Genomic DNA, 21,294 nt, shown 5'->3' with positions numbered 1-21,294 from the left:
TGGGGGCCGAACAACCCTTTTACAAGGGTTGCCTAAGATCATCAGAAAATACAGATCTTTACATTATGATCCATAACAGTAACAGAATTAGTTATGAAGTAGCTACAAAAATAATTTTATGGTTGGGGGCCACCACAACATGAGGAACTGTACTAAAGGGTCACAGCATTAGAACCTTTGGAGCATGAGTTTACTGGGACAAGTTTAGTCCATCTGCTAGGGAGGGCACTAGCTTAACTGCCACCTAATGTTTAAAGTCACTTACTTTTTAGGCAACTGCTTATTCTCAGTAAACTTTGATAGTTTGCTAATAATCCTAATCCACAGGCCTGCAGAGTCGTTACTGTGAAGCTTGCTAGCTTCCAGGGACCTCTGACCTCAGGGGCTTTCTAGGGTGCCCGCCCACATTAGAAAGAAAAGAAGTCTACCTTTCTCCTTGAACACAGACAGCCACATCATCAGTTACAATCTTCTCTCAAGCATACTTTCCTAGCCGTCTGTAACATTGAAGTTAGTTGTCACGCCTCTACAGGCTCAAGCGCTAAGAGAAAAGGTCTGTGACACTCCCACTCTATCTGCTCAACACCAATTTGCTCTCACAGGGTTTCTGGCCCATGCACCCTCATCTCCCCTATGATATGAGGAACAAGGATGAGCAGGACCCAGTCTAGAGAGCTACTCACCCACTAGTCACTCTTCCTTCAAGTAGCAGAGGCTTCCACAGACCCTCCTTTTCCTTAAAGTGAGTTTGGGCTTCCCCCAAACACACTTAAGACCAGTTCTACTATCTTTAATGGAACACAACAGCCTTTATACTGCATATGTCAAGGCAAGTTAGGTCTGCAATCAAGTAAGTATATCACAACCAGAGTCCAAGAGTTTATGAATTTGAGAATGGCACACACAGACTATGGGCCTGAGTTCTGAAAACTCAGCAACTGCCCAAACAGCAACAAGAGAGCTACCTAAAAACCAGCAATGCTGTCAAAAGTAGAGCCCAGAGGAAGTCTTCTCCTTACAACACACTGTACCTACCTTCTACCAGGGGCCAGTGTCCTCACAGCTCACTCATCAAACTCTGACAAACATGGCAGTGACATGAGTCACTGGGAGCCTCCGGTTAGATATAGAGAGGGGTAGCACACCATCCAATCCCAAGGGAAAAACCAAGGAGAAGGGCTTATTTTGTTACAGGAAATTCTATAAACTGGTCTCTTTTATGAAAACAAAACTAAAGAAATTCAGTCCAAAGTTATGTTGAATGCCAAAGGCCAGAGGAGCTTATGTTCCCTTACTTTCCAAAGCATTATTTCCTACCTCAACAAAGTGAACCGACCTAGACTTAACTAGCAGAGACATCCTGGAAAATGACAGAGCAAATGACAGAAACCTTCAAAGAAATTGTTTCCCAGGACCTCTCTGTAAATCTAGCTAGAGAAAGGCATTGGCTATGGTTACCAACTGGCATGTTAAAAGGAAACCAACTATACCCGTTGTGGTGGTACACACCTTTAATCTTAGCACTCAGGAGGCAGAGGCAGGTGGATCTCAGAGAGTGAGAACAGCCTAGCCTACGGAGCGACATCCAGGACTGCTATACAGAGAAAGTTTGTCTTGAAAAATCAAACCAAACCAAAACAACAACAACAACAAAACCCAACTAAAAAGCCAACTAGATCTAGGCACAGTGGTGCATACCTTTCACCTCAGCACTCTAGTAAGTCCAGCCTAGTCTACAAAGAAAGTCCCGAGACAGGGTCATACAGAGAGGCACTGTCTCAAAAGAAAGAGGAACAAACAAAACATCCAACTAGAACTCTGAAGAACCAAGCAGAAATCCCCCACAGGAGCAGATTCTAGACAAGTGTGAAGACAAAAAAGGAAGATGAATTAGCCAAAGTCACCTCATTTTGCCATGAAGCTTTTCTCATTATCCTCTGTGTAGTCCCCAAAGCTTCCAACACCAGCTCTAAACTCCACACTATCCTTTATTCCACCACATGGAGCATGCCAGCTTCAAGATCATTTACTAGTCTTTTTATTTAAATTCCCAGGCTGGCCCTGAATTATCAGGTAGCCAAAGGTGACTTTAAACCCCTGATCCTCTTGCCTTCACCTCTTGAGTGCTGAGATTACAGGCATGTACCACCATCTCTGGCATATGCAGGGCTGGGGATGGAGCCTAGGGCTCAGTGCATGCTAGGTAAGCACTCTAGAAACTGAACTATATTCCCAGCTCTACTTGTTGATGTAATCAGCCCAAGACCCACATTTTTAATTCATTAAAAGAGAAAAAAAGGGGGAGCATTTATAGCTGGGTGGTAGTGGTGCAAACTTTTAGTCCAGTCCCAGCACTCCTGGGAGGATAAGCAGGATCTCCATGAGTTCAAGGCTAACCTGGTCTACAGGAGCTACTTCCAGGACAGCCAAGGCTACACAAAGAAACTCTGTCTCTAAACCAACCAACCAACCAACCAACCAATCAATCAAACAAAAGGTTATAAAAACTAGAACATATATATATATATATATATATATATATATATATATATATATATATATACTCTAAAGGGTTCTTTCCCAAAGACCAATTCAAAAGCATCTCCCTTAAAAGGAAAGGTCTCACTATGCAGCCCTTGTAACAATCTGCCTGCCTCTTCCTCTTGAGTGTTGGGATTAAAGGTGTCCCACCACAACCATAAAGGAAATGTTATGTTATTCTAAATATTTAATGAGTATCTCCGATCTACCAGGTTCATCTTCCAGAAAGTTCATGGGTAGAATCTCACTAATCGCACATCTATGTGACACACATACACACAAATGTTTTTTTTAAAATGATGAAAGTCAAAGCTAAGAACTCAGCTGTATGCTTAGCATGCAGAAGACTCGAGTTTGATCCTCAAAACCAAAAAAAAAAAAAAAAAGAAAAAAGGAGAAGTAGGAAGAAACAACATAAAGTGGAAAGTTTTGGAGTTTGTGGTTCCAAAACTTATTACAAAAGGGCAGTCAATAATAAAGTGCAATGCTGGCACAAGAACTACAGATTATGGGAAAGAACTAGTTCCAAGGAATTTGATGCCCTCTTCTGGCCTCTATGGGCATTGAATGAACACAGTGAACAGACACATGTGCAGGTAAAACAATTTTAATAGCTATCTCTTAAAAAATACAAAACACACAAATGACCAACAAACAAGGACAAGATGCTCAGCATCACTAGCATTAAGAGTCTGCCATGTGCTCTGGGGATTCATTCATTAACCCCCTCATTCACATATTCACCCACTCATCCACCCACCCAAGTGTTTTCTGGCTGTAAATTATGAACCAGATTCAATGCTAAATTCTGGGACTACTGAGATGAGTAAGCTGTGTAGCCTACTCGTAAAGACATTACAGTCTGGAAGGAGAAATACAGAAACCACGTAAATTAACAAGATGATACTACAAAAGCTAGCTCTGAAGTGCTAGTCACTTTTTAATATATTTGTATCAATAGCTTATTATAAAGTAGGAATTGTGTCCATTTACAAATAAGCAAACTCTAGACAGTGCAGTTAAGTAACCTGCCCACTGTCATAGTGCCCATAAATGAGAAAACTAAGCTATGAGCCTAGGAAGTAGCTCTAAAGCCTAGATTCTGGTATGCAAACCCAGAAGAGATGCCTCATCTTCCAGAAAAGGCAGGTCAGAAAGACCAACCCAGACCAAAGCAAACGTGATTCCAACGGCAGTAGAGGGAGAAGAGGACTCCACAGGACACTGCTGAGGATGGGGTTAGGGAGTGGACAGTCTAGGCAGAAGGAAGAAAAAAAAGAGATGTGAAAATACATGATACATCCAAGAACTACAAAAAGCTCAGCAAAACTTCTGGAAAGGAGCTCCGAGGTAGAAGGAACCTAATCTGCAAGGACTCCTAGGCCACGGTTAGGAAACACACCCTGTACTTATGGGACTTCACACATAGGGGCAGCAGGACTGTGCTCTGGCAATAATATAGGGAATGAGATTTCATGGGCAGTAAGCAAGACAAAATTTGAGGGTATGAACAAAATCAGCACATGATAACAGCAGGGGACAATTCGGGATCCTGGTAATGGGTAGAATGTAGGAGTGCAGGCAGGGTGAATTTCTGTCTGGCCTGAGCAACAGGCAGAGCAAGGAAGTTAAACAAGTGGAGGAAACAATTTGCAAGACCTCGGGAACAAACCAAAGCAAAGATACACATCAGGAACCAACATCATGTAAGGGCTAAAGTTGTACCAGGGATTGCATCAAGGATGGTGAGGTTGAGAGGGCAGCCAGAAGGAAAAGTCTTTGATAGCAATCCTAAAACTGAAAATATTAAAGTGACCCCAACCAAGACTGATCCCTCCAGGAATGCCAGGATGACAGGAAAAGGAGGAGAAAGTTGCTCTTATCAAGAGCCAGGGAAGTCTCAAGAAACAAATGGTCAAGAGTTTCTACAGTGGGAAGATGGACCTGGATTCAATTTCCAGTACCTACATGGCAGTTCACAACTGTCTATAACTCCAGTTCCAGGGCACCTGACACCCTCATAAAGACATACATGCAGGCAAAACACCAATGCACTTTAGAAAAAAATTTTTAATGGGTAGTAGTGGCGCACACCTTTGATCTGCATACAGGAGGCAGAGGTAAGCTGATCTGAGTCTACAATAAGTTCCAAGACAGCCAGAGTTACAGAGAGAAACCCTGCCTTGAAGGAGGGGGTGGGGGAAAAAAGGTAGTCAAGTCAGGAGACACAATAAAATGTAGCTAAATGTTTCTACAATTAAGACAGCTTTACAGGTCTGGTGGGCTCACAGCTACTTGGAAGGCTGAGGTAGGAAGATCAAACAGAGTAAGTTGAAGGCCAACCTGCGAAACTCAGTGAGATTGTCTCAAAAAGTAAAAAGAAAATAGTCAACTGTTCAGTGGTGGTACACACCTTTAATCCCAGCACTCAGGAGGCAGAGGCAGGCGATCTCTGAATTCTGAGGCCAGCCTGGTCTACAGAGGGAGTTCCAGGACAGCTAGGACTGTTACACAGAAAAACCCTGTTTGGAAAGGAAAAGAAAAAAGAAAGGAAAAAGGAGTAATAAAGAAAAGTGAAATAAAAGTAGAAGAAGGAGCTGGAGAGATGGCTCAGAGGTTAAGAGCACTGGCTGCTCTTCTAGAGGTCCTGAGTTCAATTCCTAGCAACCACATTGTGGCTCACAACCATCTATAATGAGATAGATCTGGCTCCCTCTCCTGGCATGCAAGTTATATCAAGGCAGAACACTGTAAACAAATCTTAAAAAAAAAAAAGTATTTAAAAAGTAGAGGAAGTGGCCAAGATGGCTTAGTGGCTGAAGACACCTGCCACCATGCCTGATATTCTTAGTTTGATCCCAATAGAACCCACTCCTTGCACATGGAAAGTATGGCCATAAATGTATATACACACAGAACAGACATATTTTTTAAAGGGAAGACTGGGTAGCTTAATGGTAGAGAACCTGCCCACTAAGTCCAAGAACCTGACTTCAATTCCCAAAGCTAGGTTAGGAGGACAGGTCTAAGCTTCCCACCAACGTTAATCCCCTGTACAACACAGCCAAGCTGACATCAAATTCCTCAAGCATAATGGACATGCATCCCCTCCACACACACACACAAATAGGTATGACCAGTGTTGTGTTCCCTGGAACACATCATACCTGCAGGCGTTAAGGAAGGTTCTGGGTTTGCTTATGTACTGAGGGTAAGAAGATAAAAACACCCAGGGGATGGAGGGACCTCTGGAGAACCCGAGGAAGCTAAGAACTTTCCCTAGAAAAACAAACCTAATCACAAAGTTGCCAAATTTTCCCATACATCTTCAGATAGGTTCAGGGACCTGCCTTGCAATTTCACTATGAGCTGGGTATGGTCACTCCTATAAATTAAACATTTGGGCCAGGCGGTGGTGGCGCACGCCTTTAATCCCAGCACTAGGGAGGCAGAGGCCAGCCTGGTCTATAAGAGCTAGTTCCAGGACAGGAACCAAAAGAAACTCTGTCTCGAAAACCACACAAACAAACATTTGGGAGGTGAACAGAGGGGAACCTCAAGGGCATTCCTGGCTACCAGTAGAATTGGAGAACAAGAAAAAAAGGTGGGAAGGGGAGGCAGAGAGTCGAAGAGAAAAACAGAAAAAGACTGAAATTTCACTATTTAAGGGTTAGCAAGATGGCTAGATGAGTGAAGGTGCTTGCTAAGCCTAGTGACCTGGGCTTAATCCCTAGGGCACATATGGGAGAAGGAAAAAAAATCCCAGTTTGTCCTCTGAACTCTACATACACACACACCCAAGAATATCATGGCATATGAACATATGCATATACAAACATGCATGCACACACAATAAACAATTTTTTTAAAAAATTTCAGCTTAAGAAACCATAATGCCAAGTTTACTGGCATAATTTCAGTACTCAGGAGACTTAAGCAGGAGAATAAAAAGTTCAAGAACCTGGGATATATTAAGAGGAGATGCTGATGCCAAAAACAAAAAAACTTTAAAGCTGGGTAGTAGTGGCACACACCTGGACTCCCAGCACTTGGGAGGCAGAGGTAGGCAGATCTCTGTAAGTTCAAGGCCAGGCTGGTCTACAGAGCTAGTTCCAAGCCAGCCAGGGCTACACAGAGGAAACCCTGTTTGAAAAACCAAAATTAAACAAACAAAAATCAGCAGGGCTGAGGTGGCGCACGCCTTTAATCCCAGCACTCGGGAGGCAGAGGCAGGCGGATCTCTGTGAGTTCGAGGCCAGCCTGGTCTACAGAGCTAGTTCCAGGACAGGCTCCAAAGCCACAGAGAAACCCTGTCTCGAAAAACAAAACAAACAAAAAAATCCCAGCGGGGACAAAAGTGATGAAAAAATGTGATGGTAAGGAGGGCAAACTGGACTGAGTCACAGCCTGAAGTACCTGCAAAATGCACAGTGTCTGGGCTGACAGCAACTCTGCAAGGACTGTGAGAAAACCACGGCTGCTGGAAGCCTCGGCTTAGAATGTTGTCTGCCTAGTAAATATGAAAGGGGAAATCCTGCACTAATGGAAGCCCGCAGAGAGCTTCTCTTGCTAACTGCTCCAGAAGGGCTGTCCCCAGCTTGGCCCATGCAAAGAGGAAACACTACCTGGCTACAAGACTAGGCCCCTTCCTAACAGTAGTCTCTCCCAGAAAGGGCAGCGCCTCAAAATGTGCTCTTCAGCCCAGAGACAAGCTGGCTGTGCTGACTCAGAACTCGGGAGGCCGAGGCAGTAGAACTGCTCCAAGTTAGGGGCCGCCCTGGACAGCATGCAACAATAAGGCGGCGAGCCGCTGTCCCAGGAACCGAAGCAAACACAAACGCTCGGAGACTTCTTATCCTGTCAAGGACTCTGGGCCACAGCAGCTAACAGGAACCCAACCCAGACGGCCCAAAGCTGCTAAGACACCATCGGATACTATGATGTTCTGATGCCATGGTAACCGTAAACTCTTGGCAGACCTGAACTGAACCATGAGTCGAGGCAGGGATGATGGACCATGATCCTGAGAGCTTTCCACACGCAGGGAGCGCTGCCCGAGGGGCAGGCGGGCCAGACCTCCAGACCCAACCCTCTCGAGTGTGCCCGGGTTCATCCGGAGGGTGGGCACGCCGAGGAGCGGGCAGCAGGACCAGGAAACCCAACACTGAGCCCTGGTAAAGGAAACTGCGGACCGGCAGGCTCGGGGCGATTCAAGGGAGCCCTTCTGCTTACTTCCTCCGGGGGGGGGGGGGGGTCCGGTATGTTCGCTTGAACATCCTCACCGCACCGAGGAGAGGCGAGCAGCGCTAGAAACAGGCACCTGGCTCCCCGGGGCCCGCGGAGCCCGCAGGATAAGGTGACCCACCCGGTCCCGCGTCCGTGGACGTGTCTACCTGGCGGCCGGGCTGCTGCAGACGCTATCTCGTTCGCACGGCGGCTCTGGGCTCCGGCTAAGAGCAGCAGCACTTCAACTTTCTTCCCCGCTGTGCTCAAAGCGAGCCTTGGGGCGAATCTTCGCGGTCAACACGCCCCGAGCTTTGTTTTCCACGCACAATTCTCCCCGCTCCCTCCGCTCGGGGAGAGGGGCTGCTGCGCGGCCGGCCGCCGAGGCCGAGAGCTCTCGCCCGCCGGGTTCCGGATGGCCCGCGCCTGCCACGGCTCGCACCCCTTCCTGTCTCGGCTGCCCACGGCGGGCGAGCGCGCGGCGACCAGACAAAAGCTCGGGCCGTCGGCCCACGGGCCGCGGGCGTCCTCCGGCCCCGAGGACGCCGGTCCCGGTGCAACTTCGACCGCGGGAGGCGGCGGGGCGCCGGCGCCGCGGGGCCCGCGGAGCCCCGCAAACGCGTGGGCCGCGGGTTGCCGAGCCGAGGAGGGCGCGGCGCGCCCCACAACTCACCCGCGGGGCCCGGGCCCGCGCCACCCGACGGCCAGGCCCGCAGGCCCACATTGTCCGCAGCGCCGCGTCCCGCCGCACACGCCCCCTGCCCGCGCCCGCCCCGGGCCCACCGGCCGCGGCCGCCAAACTTTCTCCTCAGCGCGGCGTCGCGGCCGCCTCAGCCGCCTCAGCGCGTCAGGCAGGAGCTCGCCGGGTCGCGCCGCGGGTCCCTCCCTCAGCCCCACCCCGGGCCGCCGACCTGGTCGGGCTCCGATTCATAGTCGTCGTCCTCGGCGCTCACGGACATGGCCATGGCTCATGGTGGGCCCAGACTCGAGCGCGCTGACATGGCTGGAGCGCCGCCGCCGCCCGCAGGGAGCAGGCTCGGCTCGCCCTGGCTAGCGCTCGGGCTCCCGCGCGGCGAGGGAGCCACAGCCGCCGCGCGCCTCGCACGCCCGCGCGGGAGGGGGCGGGGCGGGGCCGGTGCTCATGCATATGCATGAGGCGAGCCAGGAAGGGGCTGGCCCCCCGGGCGGGCGGGCCAATGGCGCGGCCGCGGCGCTCGGCCCGCACACAAAGGGAGCCCGGCCTGTGGTGACACGGGGGCGGGCCCGCGGAGGGCTGCCGTGGGGCGCGTAGCGCGGGGACTCGGGCTGCGTGGGGGCGTGCCCAGCGCCCCGCCCGGCCGGGTCCGTGCGCTGCGGGAAGCACAGAGGTGGCTCTCAGGACGCCTCCGCCGCCGCTACCACAGGAAATGCACAGCCGGCCTGGGGTGGGGTCTTTTGTGTGGTCCGCAGGGGTGTCTCTGAGTCCCGGTGCACCCCCTGGGGCCCGCCCTACGTGCGACGCCAGGCACGGTTCCCCAGGTCTCCTGCAGCAGACCTGCCCGAGCTCGCTGGGAGATCGGGATCTGATGCCCGCGAGTCGCAGAGGCCCCCTACTCAGAGCCTGCAGGCCTGCCGGGCTCGGGTAGAGCTGGGGCCAGCTCCCTGGTCGCCGGAGGAGCCGCAGCCTAGACACTGTCCTCTCTGCTCTTCCGTTTGCCTTTTCAGGTTGAAAGTCAGCGTCAAATCTGAGGTGGTGCAGGCTCCGGCCGCCTGACTAAGAGCTGTCAGAGAGAATGCCCCAGAATCGGCCCTGAGGTGGGCACGCCAGCCTCTTGGAGGGAAGCACCACTCCAGTGCCAGGAACCTGACCTCAGAGAGGTTACAGGTGCTATTTGCAGTTCTCAGAGCTCAGTAATCCGACGAGACTGGCCAGGAAGATTGGCCGGTGAAGGATTCGTCCAACACGGCAGAAAATCTCATTCCAACAGAAAGTCTACCGGCACTTATGTCAACAACCCTTCCCCTGAAAGATCCGTTAGTGACTTTTAGATCAGATGACCAATGTTATTACAGGCACCAAAATTACTGAAACACAAACCAGCACAGAGGATAACTTAGCCGGATAGTGTGATGCACACGCCACACACCCATTCAAGATGGCACTACGGACACCTGGACTTGCTGTCGCCCCATCTATAAAACGGGAAGGATTTACTGAGAGGCTTTCTCAAGAATATCCAATAACAGCAAAGTCAGATAACCAACATGTCATGGGCATCCAACTGCTTACTCTCATCTAGGCCAGAATATCCACAGGAGGGACAGGCAAGTTTGTTATGGCCTGGGCTGTCCATGAAGGCAGGATGTGTGGTGGAGACCTTATAAATTAAAACTCACGAGGCTCCTAGCGGATTCGGCAGGAGTAGATAAGTGGGATGTCATTTTCACTCTAGGGATTTCAATAGTCTCTGAAATTCATACACCACCGACACTACGGAAAAACTCCCAGCTGACTTGCTCTTTAGTGAACACATCTTCACTTAGTTTCCTCTTCTGTTTTGTATTTTTCACAGTCCAAGGTTACAAAAAAATGCAAAAAGTGACCCCCCCCCATGTACACTTCCCTCCACCCACAAAGCTGCCCATGTATGAGCTCTTAGGAAATGCTCCACCCAGGAAGAAGCTGGGTAAAGAAATTAGAAGGGTTCGGGGGAAGGATGGTAACTATAGGTCTGAGGAGCACTTGAGTGCCACAGTGTGCTTGTCCAGGATGCACAGGCCCAACCTTCTCTGCCACTGGTCATACCTGCAAGGTCAGAGACATCCAAACTGCATAATACATCAGGAGTAGCCTAGCAATGGGATCCCCCCACAGGTCTCTGTTAAGTCCATTTAATAGAACTGTCTTCGGGTTGATTTCCTATGAGGACTCTCAGTAAAACGACAGAGTTCTCTAACCATGGTCAACAAAGAGAAAGGAAAAGGAAAGGGGGCTGACCACAGAGCTGCAGGGAACACCAAAATCATTCCTTTCATCACACTGGTTCAGAGCCTGAAGGGGCCTTGGCAGGGGAGTACATGGGAGCTGAGTGAGGGTTGGAGAATCCCTTATCTAAACTAAGATCGTCTGGAGAAAGTCCCCACGCGAGCGCTGGGCTGAGCGTGCTAAGATCTCATTTAAGGCCACAGAATAGGCACTGTTCACAGTCCCACAAGTTGTGCCCCAAGGCGTAGCTAAAGAAGCTGAGGTGAGATTCTGCTAGGAAGAGAAAGGGTTTCATTCCAACTTGATCCTGGGCCAAGGAAGAAGATGCAAAAGTCACAACAAACTGGTTTTCATTTCCAGTTTTGGTGGCCATGTCTTTCAGTTTAACACTCAGAAGGCAGAGGAGGAACTCTTGTGAGTATGAGGCCAGCCCAGTCAGGACTACATAGTAAGGTCCTGTCTCAAACACAAACAAAAAGACTGGTTTGTCATGATCCACCTGATATGCTGAGAAAAGAACACTCTTACTAGATTTGTTTTGTTGTGAGATGAAGTCCTTTTCTTGGCTTGCACAAGCACTTGCAACTTAGCCCAGGTTGGTCTCAAACTCACAACAATCCTGCTACCTCAGCCTCTAAAGTTCAAGAATTCCAGGGTCATCAATGCAACCCAATCCTGCTAGATTTTTAAAACTTGTGAACTCTGAGGTTACATGCAACACTGAGGAGGGCAGGTGTAGTCAACAAAACCGTCCTGATGTCTGATCTTACCAGGGGAGACCAAAATCAAGTAATTCCTGGGCTGGGCTAGCTTCTAAACAGAAGGACCTGCCAGCCACAATCCAAGCCTCTCAGGAGAGCCTCTCCTGGTACTTCAAGGGCTTCTATCTCTCTCAACCAAGCTTCCTTTCACTAACTGGTGCAATAATCCAACATCTGCTCTGTGTTGATAGGGTTCCAGACTGTAGACTGTAGACATGATGACATCCCTTACCCAGCAGAATTGCTGTCTTAAACTGTATTGCTTCCACTGAGCTTTGGCTGTTCCTTACTTGACCCTGAAGAACTGAACACTCTCCTTGCTCTACATAGCCAGATCTGGTCTTCAAAAGTTCTCAAAGCTGATGCCATCCAGCCATTTGATGCTTGCTCTGAGTCAGGAGGAGCCAGAGCTTTCACCATGTCATGCGGGGGGGGGGGGGGGGGGGTAAGAAAGAAAGAAAAAAAACACCTGGATGCCAAGTCCTCCAAGGTCATAGGAGCCACTCATTTTCTCTCTTTCTCTTTGGATGTCACTGAATACCCTATCATCCTATTGGTACTTATCAGATCTTGAGACCTCAGGAATGTTCCCTGGGTCTGCCCAGATTTAGACTCATCCTGGGGTGGGGAAAAGGCAATGTGCTGGCGGCTATAGATGAATGACAATATACCTACAACCTAGAATACAATGCAAAGGCAGGGTCTGCACATCTAAGATCTGTAACTGTTCTTTATAGAGCAAGCTACGGAAATGTGTGTGTAGAATATATCAATTTAAATTGAGCTTGGTGATGTATGCCAAGAATCCCAGCCACTTGGGAGGCTGAGTCAGGAGGATAACAAACTCAAGGTCAGCCTTGGCTACCTTCAAGAAAAACCTGAACAAATTAACAAGAGCTCGTATCGAAAATTAAAAGTACATATCAACTGGGCACTGTTGATCATGCTTTTAATCCTAGCACTGCAGGCAGAGGCAGGTGGATTTCTGTGAGTTTTACATCAGCCTGGTTTTTAGGCCAGCCAGAGATATATAGTGAGACTTGTCTCAAATAAAAAGAAATTAGAAATTTAAAAAAAAATGATTAAAATAGTAAACGGTGGAAGGAGAAGATGGTAATTTATACCAACAGCCCCATCACCTGGGAGGCTGAGGAAGAAGGACTGAGAGCATCTGGGGCCATAGAAGCTATCTAGAGAGTTCCAGGCCAGCCTGGGTTACATGCGATCCTGTCCCAAGACACAACAGTAACAAATACAGGGATAGTGATGGGATGTCACCTGCACCGTCCTCACACGGCTCAGTCCAGCCATCCTGCACGTAGACATTTCTGAGATCACAGAGCTTTAAGTGCACAGTGCTCTTCTTACGGGCCCAGTCTGTCATTTTACTGTATTTTATGTGGCTTGGTTCGTGCACAATAGCTAAGCACACACTCTATGAAGGAGCTGTACCCTGGTCCCTCCAGTCTTATGTTTTTCCATCTACTCCCAGCACCTATAAACCGAAGTCTCATCTCTCATTCATTCATTCATTTTGGTTTTCCAAGACAGGGTTTTCTTTAACAGTCCTTGCTTCCTTTTTTAAAATAACTTGTTTATTTTTATTTATTTTATGTGCATTGGTGTTTTGGCTGCATGTATGTCTGTGTGAGGATGTCAGGTCCCCTGGAACTAGAGTTATAGACAGTTGTGAGCTGCTACGTGGGTGCTGGGAATTAAACGTGGGTCGTCTGGAAGAGCAGTCAGCGCTCTTAACCACTGAGCCATCTCTTCAGCCCTCCCCGCTTCCTTTTATACAGTCTTAAGGCTCCATGACTTACAACTTCAACTAATATTTTTTTAATTTTTTAAAATTTTATTTAATTTTATGAGTGAGTGCTCTGCACGTGCACCTGTGTGCCGGAAGAAGGCATCAGATTCCATTGTAGATGGTCATGAGCCTCCATGTGGGTGCTGAGAATTGAACTCAGGACCTCTGGAACAGTAGCCAGTGCTCATAACCGCTGAGCCATCTCTCCAACCTCAACTTCAACTAATATTAATGGGTTTGTTTACTAATGAATTAAAGGAGCAAACAGCAATAAATAAATAAATAAACAAACAATCCAGAGTGCCCCTCTTTCGTTACATGGTCATTATTCTCCAAGATAGAACCCAGGGTCTCACTCCCGCTAACTAAGTATTCAGACACTCGCCATACTGCGAGCCCCATTTCCATTCTCATCCTCAACTTGCCCACTTCTGGAGATGGGCAGAGGGAAGTTAGATCGGGGATGTATCCACCTTTCACCAGGACTCTGGTTACATCTAAGGGAGAAACAGTCCTCCCCGGTGTAAGGCCCCTTTCTTTATGTCCACATTCCAAAGGCCACAGCTAAAGCTTAGGAATATTTTTCACAAACCCAGTACAGACAAAGAGTACGGAGTCTTTGGGGGGGCCAATTGCACTGAGTTGCTGATAGCCTCCTAAGCCAATGAACACCACTGTGCACATGCCTGGTAGGACAAACAGAAAAGACAGAGATTGTCCTCAGGGGTCATCCCGATGCACGATGGCATTAATGTCCAGCAGCAATGAAGAACGTATGCTTCACTCGTTTTACTATTTTTTATACTATTTGCCTCTCTGCAATAATCCTTGCCTCGCTAAGTGGTAAAAGCAAAATGGTTTGCTACGTTACCTAGGCTAGCCTCAAACAAATGATCCTCTTGCCTGAGCTATCCCAGTACCAGAATTACAGGCTTGTAGCACCATGCCTGCCTAGCAAAAAGTATTTGAGAGTCATTCTTAATATTTAAGGGGAGTAAAAGACATTTACGAATCTTGTCACATACCAAATAGGAGTCTAGGATTACCTGGCAAAACTGGTTAAAAGATCATCATTTTGACAAATCAAGGCTGCAGTAATTTCAGTTAAAGAAATTACTAATGGGCCAGGCGGTGGTGGCGCACGCCTTTAATCCCAGCACTCGGGAAGCAGAGGCAGGCGGATCTCTGGGAGTTCGAGGCCAGCCTGGTCTACAACAGCTAGTTCCGGGACAGGCACCAAAGCTACAAAGAGAAACCCTGTCTCAAAAAACCAAAAAAAAAGAAAAAGAAAAAAAGAAATTACTAATAGTACGTAACTGCTTTTTAAGACACATTCCATAACATTTAAAAACCACATATATTTATCATATGGGTATGCTCTCTCAATAGACTGAGCTTTCTTTTAAATGAAGGTTCCTTTCCTAATTGTGCCTCTTTAACAAAATCAACCTATAAATGTTTACATGTACTGAAAGATTTGAGACTATGTAAAAAGATGTTTAAAAAATTAATTTAATTTAATGGATGACTAGCACCTAAGAGATGGTTTCCCATCATCTATCCCAATCAAAAAACTGGTCCTGACTTTAAAAGTCACTTTTGGGGGCTGGAGAGATGGTTCAATGGTTAAGGGCACTAGGTGAGCCAGATGTAGTGGCTCACACACACCTTTAATCCCAAGTGCTGGGTTGAGGCAGGTGAATCCCTGGGAGCCTGATCTACAAAGCGAGTTCCAGGACAGACAAAGATACACAGAAAAACCCTGTCTCAAAAGACAAACAAAACATAAAGAGCACTGGCTGCCCTTATGAAACACATGAGTCCACTTCCCAGAACCCATATGGTATCTCTCAAAAGCACCTGTAATGGGGATTATTCCAGGGGATCCAATGCTCCTCTTCCGGCCTCCACAGGCATCGGGAATGCACACTGTACACCAACATACAGGCAGGCAAAACACATATAGAAAATTTAAAGTTATTTTTCTTTTCTTTTATTTTTTATTTTTTTACTTTTATTTTCTTTTAATTTTTTTGGTTTTTCGAGACAGGGTTTCTCTGTAGCTTTGGTGCCTGTCCTGGAAGTAGCTCTTGTAGATCAGGCTGGCCTCGAACGAGTGCTGGGATTAAAGGCTTGGGCCACCACCACCCAGCCTACTTTTTTTTCTTCCTTTTAGAAACAGGGTTTCACTCTATAACTCAGGGTGCCCTGGAACTTGCTACTTAGTTCAAGCTGATCTTACACTTGCTCTCTTTGAAATTTTTGTTACATTTTACTAATGTGTGGTATGGGGTCATGAACCTTCAACTGTGCACCCCTGGAGGAGGTAATAGGGCAGACTGTGGGGGTAAGGTTCTACAGGGTGGAACTGAAGCCCGGGGGTTAAATTCAGGCTGTAGGCTTGAAGGCCGACACCCCCCACTTTGTTTAGTTTTCGGTTTTTTTTTTTTTTTTTTTTTTTTTTTTGGAAACAGGGTTTAGCCTTCAACTGGGAAATCGTCCTTCCTCTGCCTCCCGAGTGCTGGGATTAAAGACCCAGCTTGAAGGCAGTCATCTTTACCTACTGAGCCACCTCACTAGCCCTGAATTTAAGCACTTAAACCCTCCTGCCTCAGATTCTTGCACGCTGAAGAGTCATTTATCTCCCTACCAAGCCCCATGAATATTAAATATAAGTTCATGCAACTTGGATCAGAGAAGCAGGTTTTCCTAGGGGCTGGAGGCGGAAGTTAGCAGTATTCTATCTACTGTGATTTGATCTCAATAGAGTAAGTGTACACACTCAACTCGAACCCCCGCCCCAGTTAAAACTGAGGGAGGGACTCTGCAGGCATAGAATGCAGAATGCCAGCATTAACTGGGCTACAGTGGTCAAGAACGTTTGTGATTTTTTGTTTGTTTTTCGAGACGGCATTTCTCTGTAGTCCTGGCTGTCCTGGAACTAACTCTAAAGACCAGGATGGCCTCGGAACTCAGAGATCCACCTGCCTCTGCCTCCCAAGTGCTGGGATTAAAGGCGTGCGCCACCACCTCCGGGCTTTCTTTCACTTCTTTTAAAAAGGGTTCTCACTGTGGGGTCCAGGTCACGTAGCAACCCTGGCAGGAGGCACCTGGTTCCAGGAAAACCTGTTAAGCTGACACCACCCAGGAAGGGCCATCATCTAAAGGGAAGTACCTGACATTCCAACCATTAGATAAGATTAGATAAATCTCCATACTCCTGAGTCCAGGATTTACATATTTCACTAAGACCCCCGAGACAAATAAATGTCAGCCAATCAGGGTCCTCAATCTCCACTATGATAAAAAGTCCTATCCCAACTGGGCTGGGCACTTTCTACTCTCAACCAAGGTTGTCTGAGCAGTTGGAGAATCCAAGCTTAAGCTCTTTGCTTTTACATATGAGTACAGACTCAATGGGGGACCGGCTATCAGGCTTAGCATAACAATCACTATGTAGCCCTGGCTATCCTGGTACTTAGAAATCCTTCTGCCATTGCCCGGTGGTTGAGATTAAAGTTGGCGTGTAGTGTACCAACACACTGGGCTTTTGATCTCCCCCCTCCCAGCCAAGCTTATGAGACAGGGTTTTACCACTGTTATCAGGCCAGCCTGAGATTCATAGCAATCCTCCTGTCTCAGCCTCCTACATAGGAGATTACAGGTACAGGAGCCAACAAAGTACTTTAACAGTGACTGAGCCAGTGGACAAAGACGTAAAGACAAGTGCAGGAACAAATCCTCTTTTGCAACCCAGAACTGCTGTTTACCATGAGCCCCCCCCCCTAGCATTTTGATGGAGACAGAATATGATAATCGAGATGATTCAAAGTGACGATGGTAATGTCAACAAGTTTGTTCTAAGATAAAGAGTGGATCGTGTAATTGGCATTAAATTGATTTAGTGTGCCTGTATGTAGGTACAAGTATGCCACAGTGTGAAGATGAGAGGACAATGGGGGGTCAGTACCCTCCTACCACACAGGTCTCACAGAGGACACCCAAGGGGTCAGTCTTGGCAGCAGGTGCCTATAGCCGCTGAACCATTTTGTTTGTTTTTTGTTTTTCAAGACAGGGTTTCTCTGTGTAGTTTTGGAGCCTGTCCTGGAACTAGCTCTATAAACCAGGCTGGCCTAGGAACTCACAGATCTGCCTGTCTCAGCCTCCCAAGTACTGGGATTAAAGGCATGCACCACCACCACCCCGCCCACTGAATCATCTTATTGGCCTGTAAAAGACATTTAGGTTTATAGCACCACATGTTGGCTTACAACTGTCTTTAACCCTAGTCCTAGGGCATCAGAGGCCCTCTTCTGACCTCCTTGGATACCCATAACACATGCAGACACAAGTGATACACATTAAAAATAAATAAATAATTTGAAATACACACACACACACACACACAAAATTTTCTAAAAAACTATGGTGGTGGTGCACACCTTTAATCCCAGCACTCTCAGAGGCAGAAACAGGTGGATCTTTGTGAGTTCAAGGCCAGCCTGGTCTATAAGAGCTAGTTCCAGGACAGGAACCAAAGCTACAGAAAAACCCTGTCTCAAAAAACAAAACAAAACAAAAAACTATAATGGTAAAAGAAAGACAAGTGTCCTTTGACAAATAGGTAAGCAAAATGTTGTGTATATAAAAATGTGGTATACACTTTTAGGTATATATCCAAAGGATGCTCAATCGTGCCACAAGGACATGTATTCAACTATGTTCATAGCAGCTTTCTTTGTCATAGCCGGAACCTGGAAACAACCTAAATGCCCCTTGACCGTAGAATGGATTAAAAAAAAAATATGGGGGCTGGAGAGATGGCTCAGTGGTTAAGAGCATTGCCTGCTCTTCCAAAGGTCCTGAGTTCAATTCCCAGCAACCACATGGTGGCTCACAACCATCTGTCTGGTGCCCTCTTCTGGCCTTCAGGCATACACGCAGACTGAATATTGTATACATAATAAATCAATAAATATTTTTTAAAAATGTGGTACATTTACGCAATGGAGTACTACACAGCAGAAAAAATAACAACAGCTTGAATTTTGCAGGAAAATGGATGGAACTAGAAAACATTATTTTGAGTGAGGTAACCCAGACACAGAAAGACAATTATCACATGTATTCACTTATAGGTGGTCTTTAAACATAAAGCAAAGAAAGCCAGCCTACAAACCACAGTCCCAGAGAATTTAAACAACAATGAGGACCCCAAGAGAGACTTACATAGATTTAAACTATATGGGAAGTAGAAAAAGACAAGATCTCCTGAGTAAATTGGAAGCATGGGGACCTTGGGGGAGGATTGAAAAGGGCAGGGGAGAGGCAAGGAGGGGAACAGAAAAATGTAGAGCTCAATAAATATCATGAAAAAAAAATTTAACAGGGGGCTGGAGAGATGGCTCAGTGGTTAAGAGCACCGACTGCTCTTCTGAAGGTCCTGAGTTCAATTCCCAGCAACCCACGTGGTGGCTCACAACCATCTGTAATGAGACCTGGCGCCCTCTTCTGGCCTTCAGGCATACATGGAGGCTGAACACTGTGTACATAATAAATAAATAAATCTTTAAAAAAAATTTAACAAAAATACACACACAAAAAATAAAAATGTGGTATAGATACACCCTGTGGAATTCTGCCTAAAAAAGGAAAGTTGGACTAATCTTAAATGAAATGACCTAGTCAGTAAGTTAATGGTGGCACAGGACTGTGATTCCAGCATTTGGAAGTCAGACAGGGGACAGTTTATGATACACAGTAAGCTTCTTTTCTTTTCTTTTCTTTTCTTTTCTTTTCTTTTCAAAACAGAGACTCACTTCATTGCTCTGAACCTCCTGGGCTTCCCACTTACTATTTGGATTTGCTGGCTACACTCTTGTGTCCAACCCTCACCAACTTTCCATGCATGCAACTCAGGGTTCCCTCACCCCAATCAGAAACACTCAGCATCCAACTCGGCAACAAGAATCAAATAAATTGGGCTAAGGAGATGGCTTAGTAAGAGCACTGACTGCTCTTTCAGAGGACCCGGGTTCAGTTCCCAGCACTGATATGGCAGCTCATAACTGTCTGTAACTCCTGTTTCAGGGGATCTGACAACTATATGCAGGCAAAACACCACTGCACATGAAATAAAAAAATAAATTAATAAAAAAGAAAGTGCAAGTCTTTATTTAAAAAAGAATCAAATAAATTTTACCTGCTTTCATCCCATCTTGCCGAGTTTTTTCCTCGGTTTTCTAAAGTGGGAGGATGAGTTATCTAAAGGCAAAGGCGTTGTATAGCTAAACATTCCTAACAATGACAAATTAGAAAGGCAGAAGAAATGGAAGAAAAGGAGGAGAGCAGAGGAGGAGAGAGGGGAGATGGGAAGGAAAACTCACTGGCAATATATGATGGCATCTGATGACAGAAGTGTCAAAGATTGGTCATTGTTCTCAAAATAGAACAGCAGCAATGGACAAAAGATCACTTAGTGCCTGCCGGACTTTCTAATGCCTTCACAAAGGCACCAGCCCTTAATATCAACTGTTTTCCAAGAACGTGTTCAGCGCTATTAACACAGCCTGGCTCAGAGGGAAAACCTTGGCTACAAACTTTAATTGCAGGTTATTTCAGCTTAGTGCTGTCTTATGGTCCTAACTGTAATGGTCTGTCCTGTCCCTTTAAGAGACAAGCCCTGCCCGCTCCCTCTCCGTCCCCTCCCCTGTCTGCTGAGGCAAGCAGATCTTCCTTCTGCTTCCAGCCTGAGGTCTTCCTTTCTGTCTCTTTCCTGAAGAGGTAGCTGCCGCCATGGCTCCTCTCTCCCCTCTCCCTTCATCTCCCTTCTCCCTCCCTCTCCCCTTTCCCCTTCTCTTCGATAACTCACTAAATAAATACCCAACCTCAGTCTGCATGGCGTGCCAATCCATCTCTATCTCTTACCCGCCACGTGGCTCCCTGCCTGGGACCCATGGGCCACTCGGGGAACTGCTGTGTTTTATTTTTACCATAACACCAATAACATGTTTCTAAAGGACGCAAATAAATGCTGACAAATGCCAGCGTGGCAAGATCTCCCCAGGCTGAGGATGATGAAGGGTTGCTCAATCTGAGGGACAAAGGAGACAAGAGAGCCTTGGAGCCCTCTTCCTTCCCTTCAAATGGTGTTCTTTTAGCAACGCACCAGGACTGAGACACGAAAGCACGAGACAGAAGTCCCTTAGGTCACCATAAAACTCAAGCATCTGGGAGCAGGGCAAAGAGAGCAAAGAGATGAAAATACATGGCTAAAACTGTATCTTTAGACATTTCTGGAAACTTTTGCTATTGAGTTCGTTCATTTAACAATTACTTCCCAGGCTTTTGGTACCTGGGGAAAAACATGGATTCACCAGATACAAAACGGATTAATCAGACACAGTGATGAATTCCACTAATGTCAGCGCTTGGGAGGCAGAGGTAGGCAGGTCCTTGTGAGTTTGTGGCTAGCCTGGTCTACACAGTGTGTTCTAGGGCAACTAGGGTTATGTAGAGAGACCCAATCTCAAAAAAAAAAAAAAATCAAATAATAGACGAAGAGAAAACTAATAAAATAATCCCTGTGTCGAAAGGCTAATGGAGGCAGAGGCCTGCTGTAAGTCTGAGGCTAGCCCGGCCACATAGCAAGTTCAGCCTACACTACCAAGTGAGATGCTGTCTCAACACAAACCAGCTAGTCATACAAAAATGTAGGCTGTCCATCATGACCTTGGTAGGATAAACATGAATGGAACGGTTACCAGACAGGAGTTCGAAAGGACTGTAGTAGACAGTGTAGCCTTCGTGGGCTACAGTCAGTCAACAACTATGATCCCACAAGGAGAAAGCTGGGAAAATGAATATCCCTAGCTTGGTGTTCCAAAACCTTCCCATTTCCTATGGATGCTTTCAACTCACTGAGCCTAGTAACAAACCTGAGGACAGGGAAGCCCTCCGGTGATCTAGAAAGGCTGGGAGTATGACCAGGGGAC

The 21,294-nt window shown here is 47.0% G+C and overlaps 1 protein-coding gene across 18 annotated transcripts in view; it reads right to left on the bottom strand.

The window, feature by feature from the left end:
- Kdm2b (lysine demethylase 2B) overlaps positions 1-21,294 on the bottom strand; it is a 128,326-nt gene that overhangs the window by 20,484 nt on the left and 86,548 nt on the right. For 3 of the 18 annotated variants that reach the window (XM_075979669.1, XM_075979677.1, XM_075979686.1), the window contains exon 1: positions 8,676-8,870. The exons of the other annotated variants lie outside the window; for them this stretch is intronic. In XM_075979669.1, the coding sequence (XP_075835784.1) occupies positions 8,676-8,729 (54 nt within the window). In that variant the 5' untranslated portion in view covers positions 8,730-8,870. Of the gene's footprint in view, positions 1-8,675; positions 8,871-21,294 lie in introns of those variants that run through there. 18 annotated transcript variants of the gene reach the window in all.

This window comes from Microtus pennsylvanicus, chromosome 1 (genome assembly GCF_037038515.1).
Source record: "Microtus pennsylvanicus isolate mMicPen1 chromosome 1, mMicPen1.hap1, whole genome shotgun sequence".
NCBI classification, from domain to species: domain Eukaryota; kingdom Metazoa; phylum Chordata; class Mammalia; order Rodentia; family Cricetidae; genus Microtus; species Microtus pennsylvanicus.
This window is presented reverse-complemented; position numbering and strand designations above follow the sequence as displayed.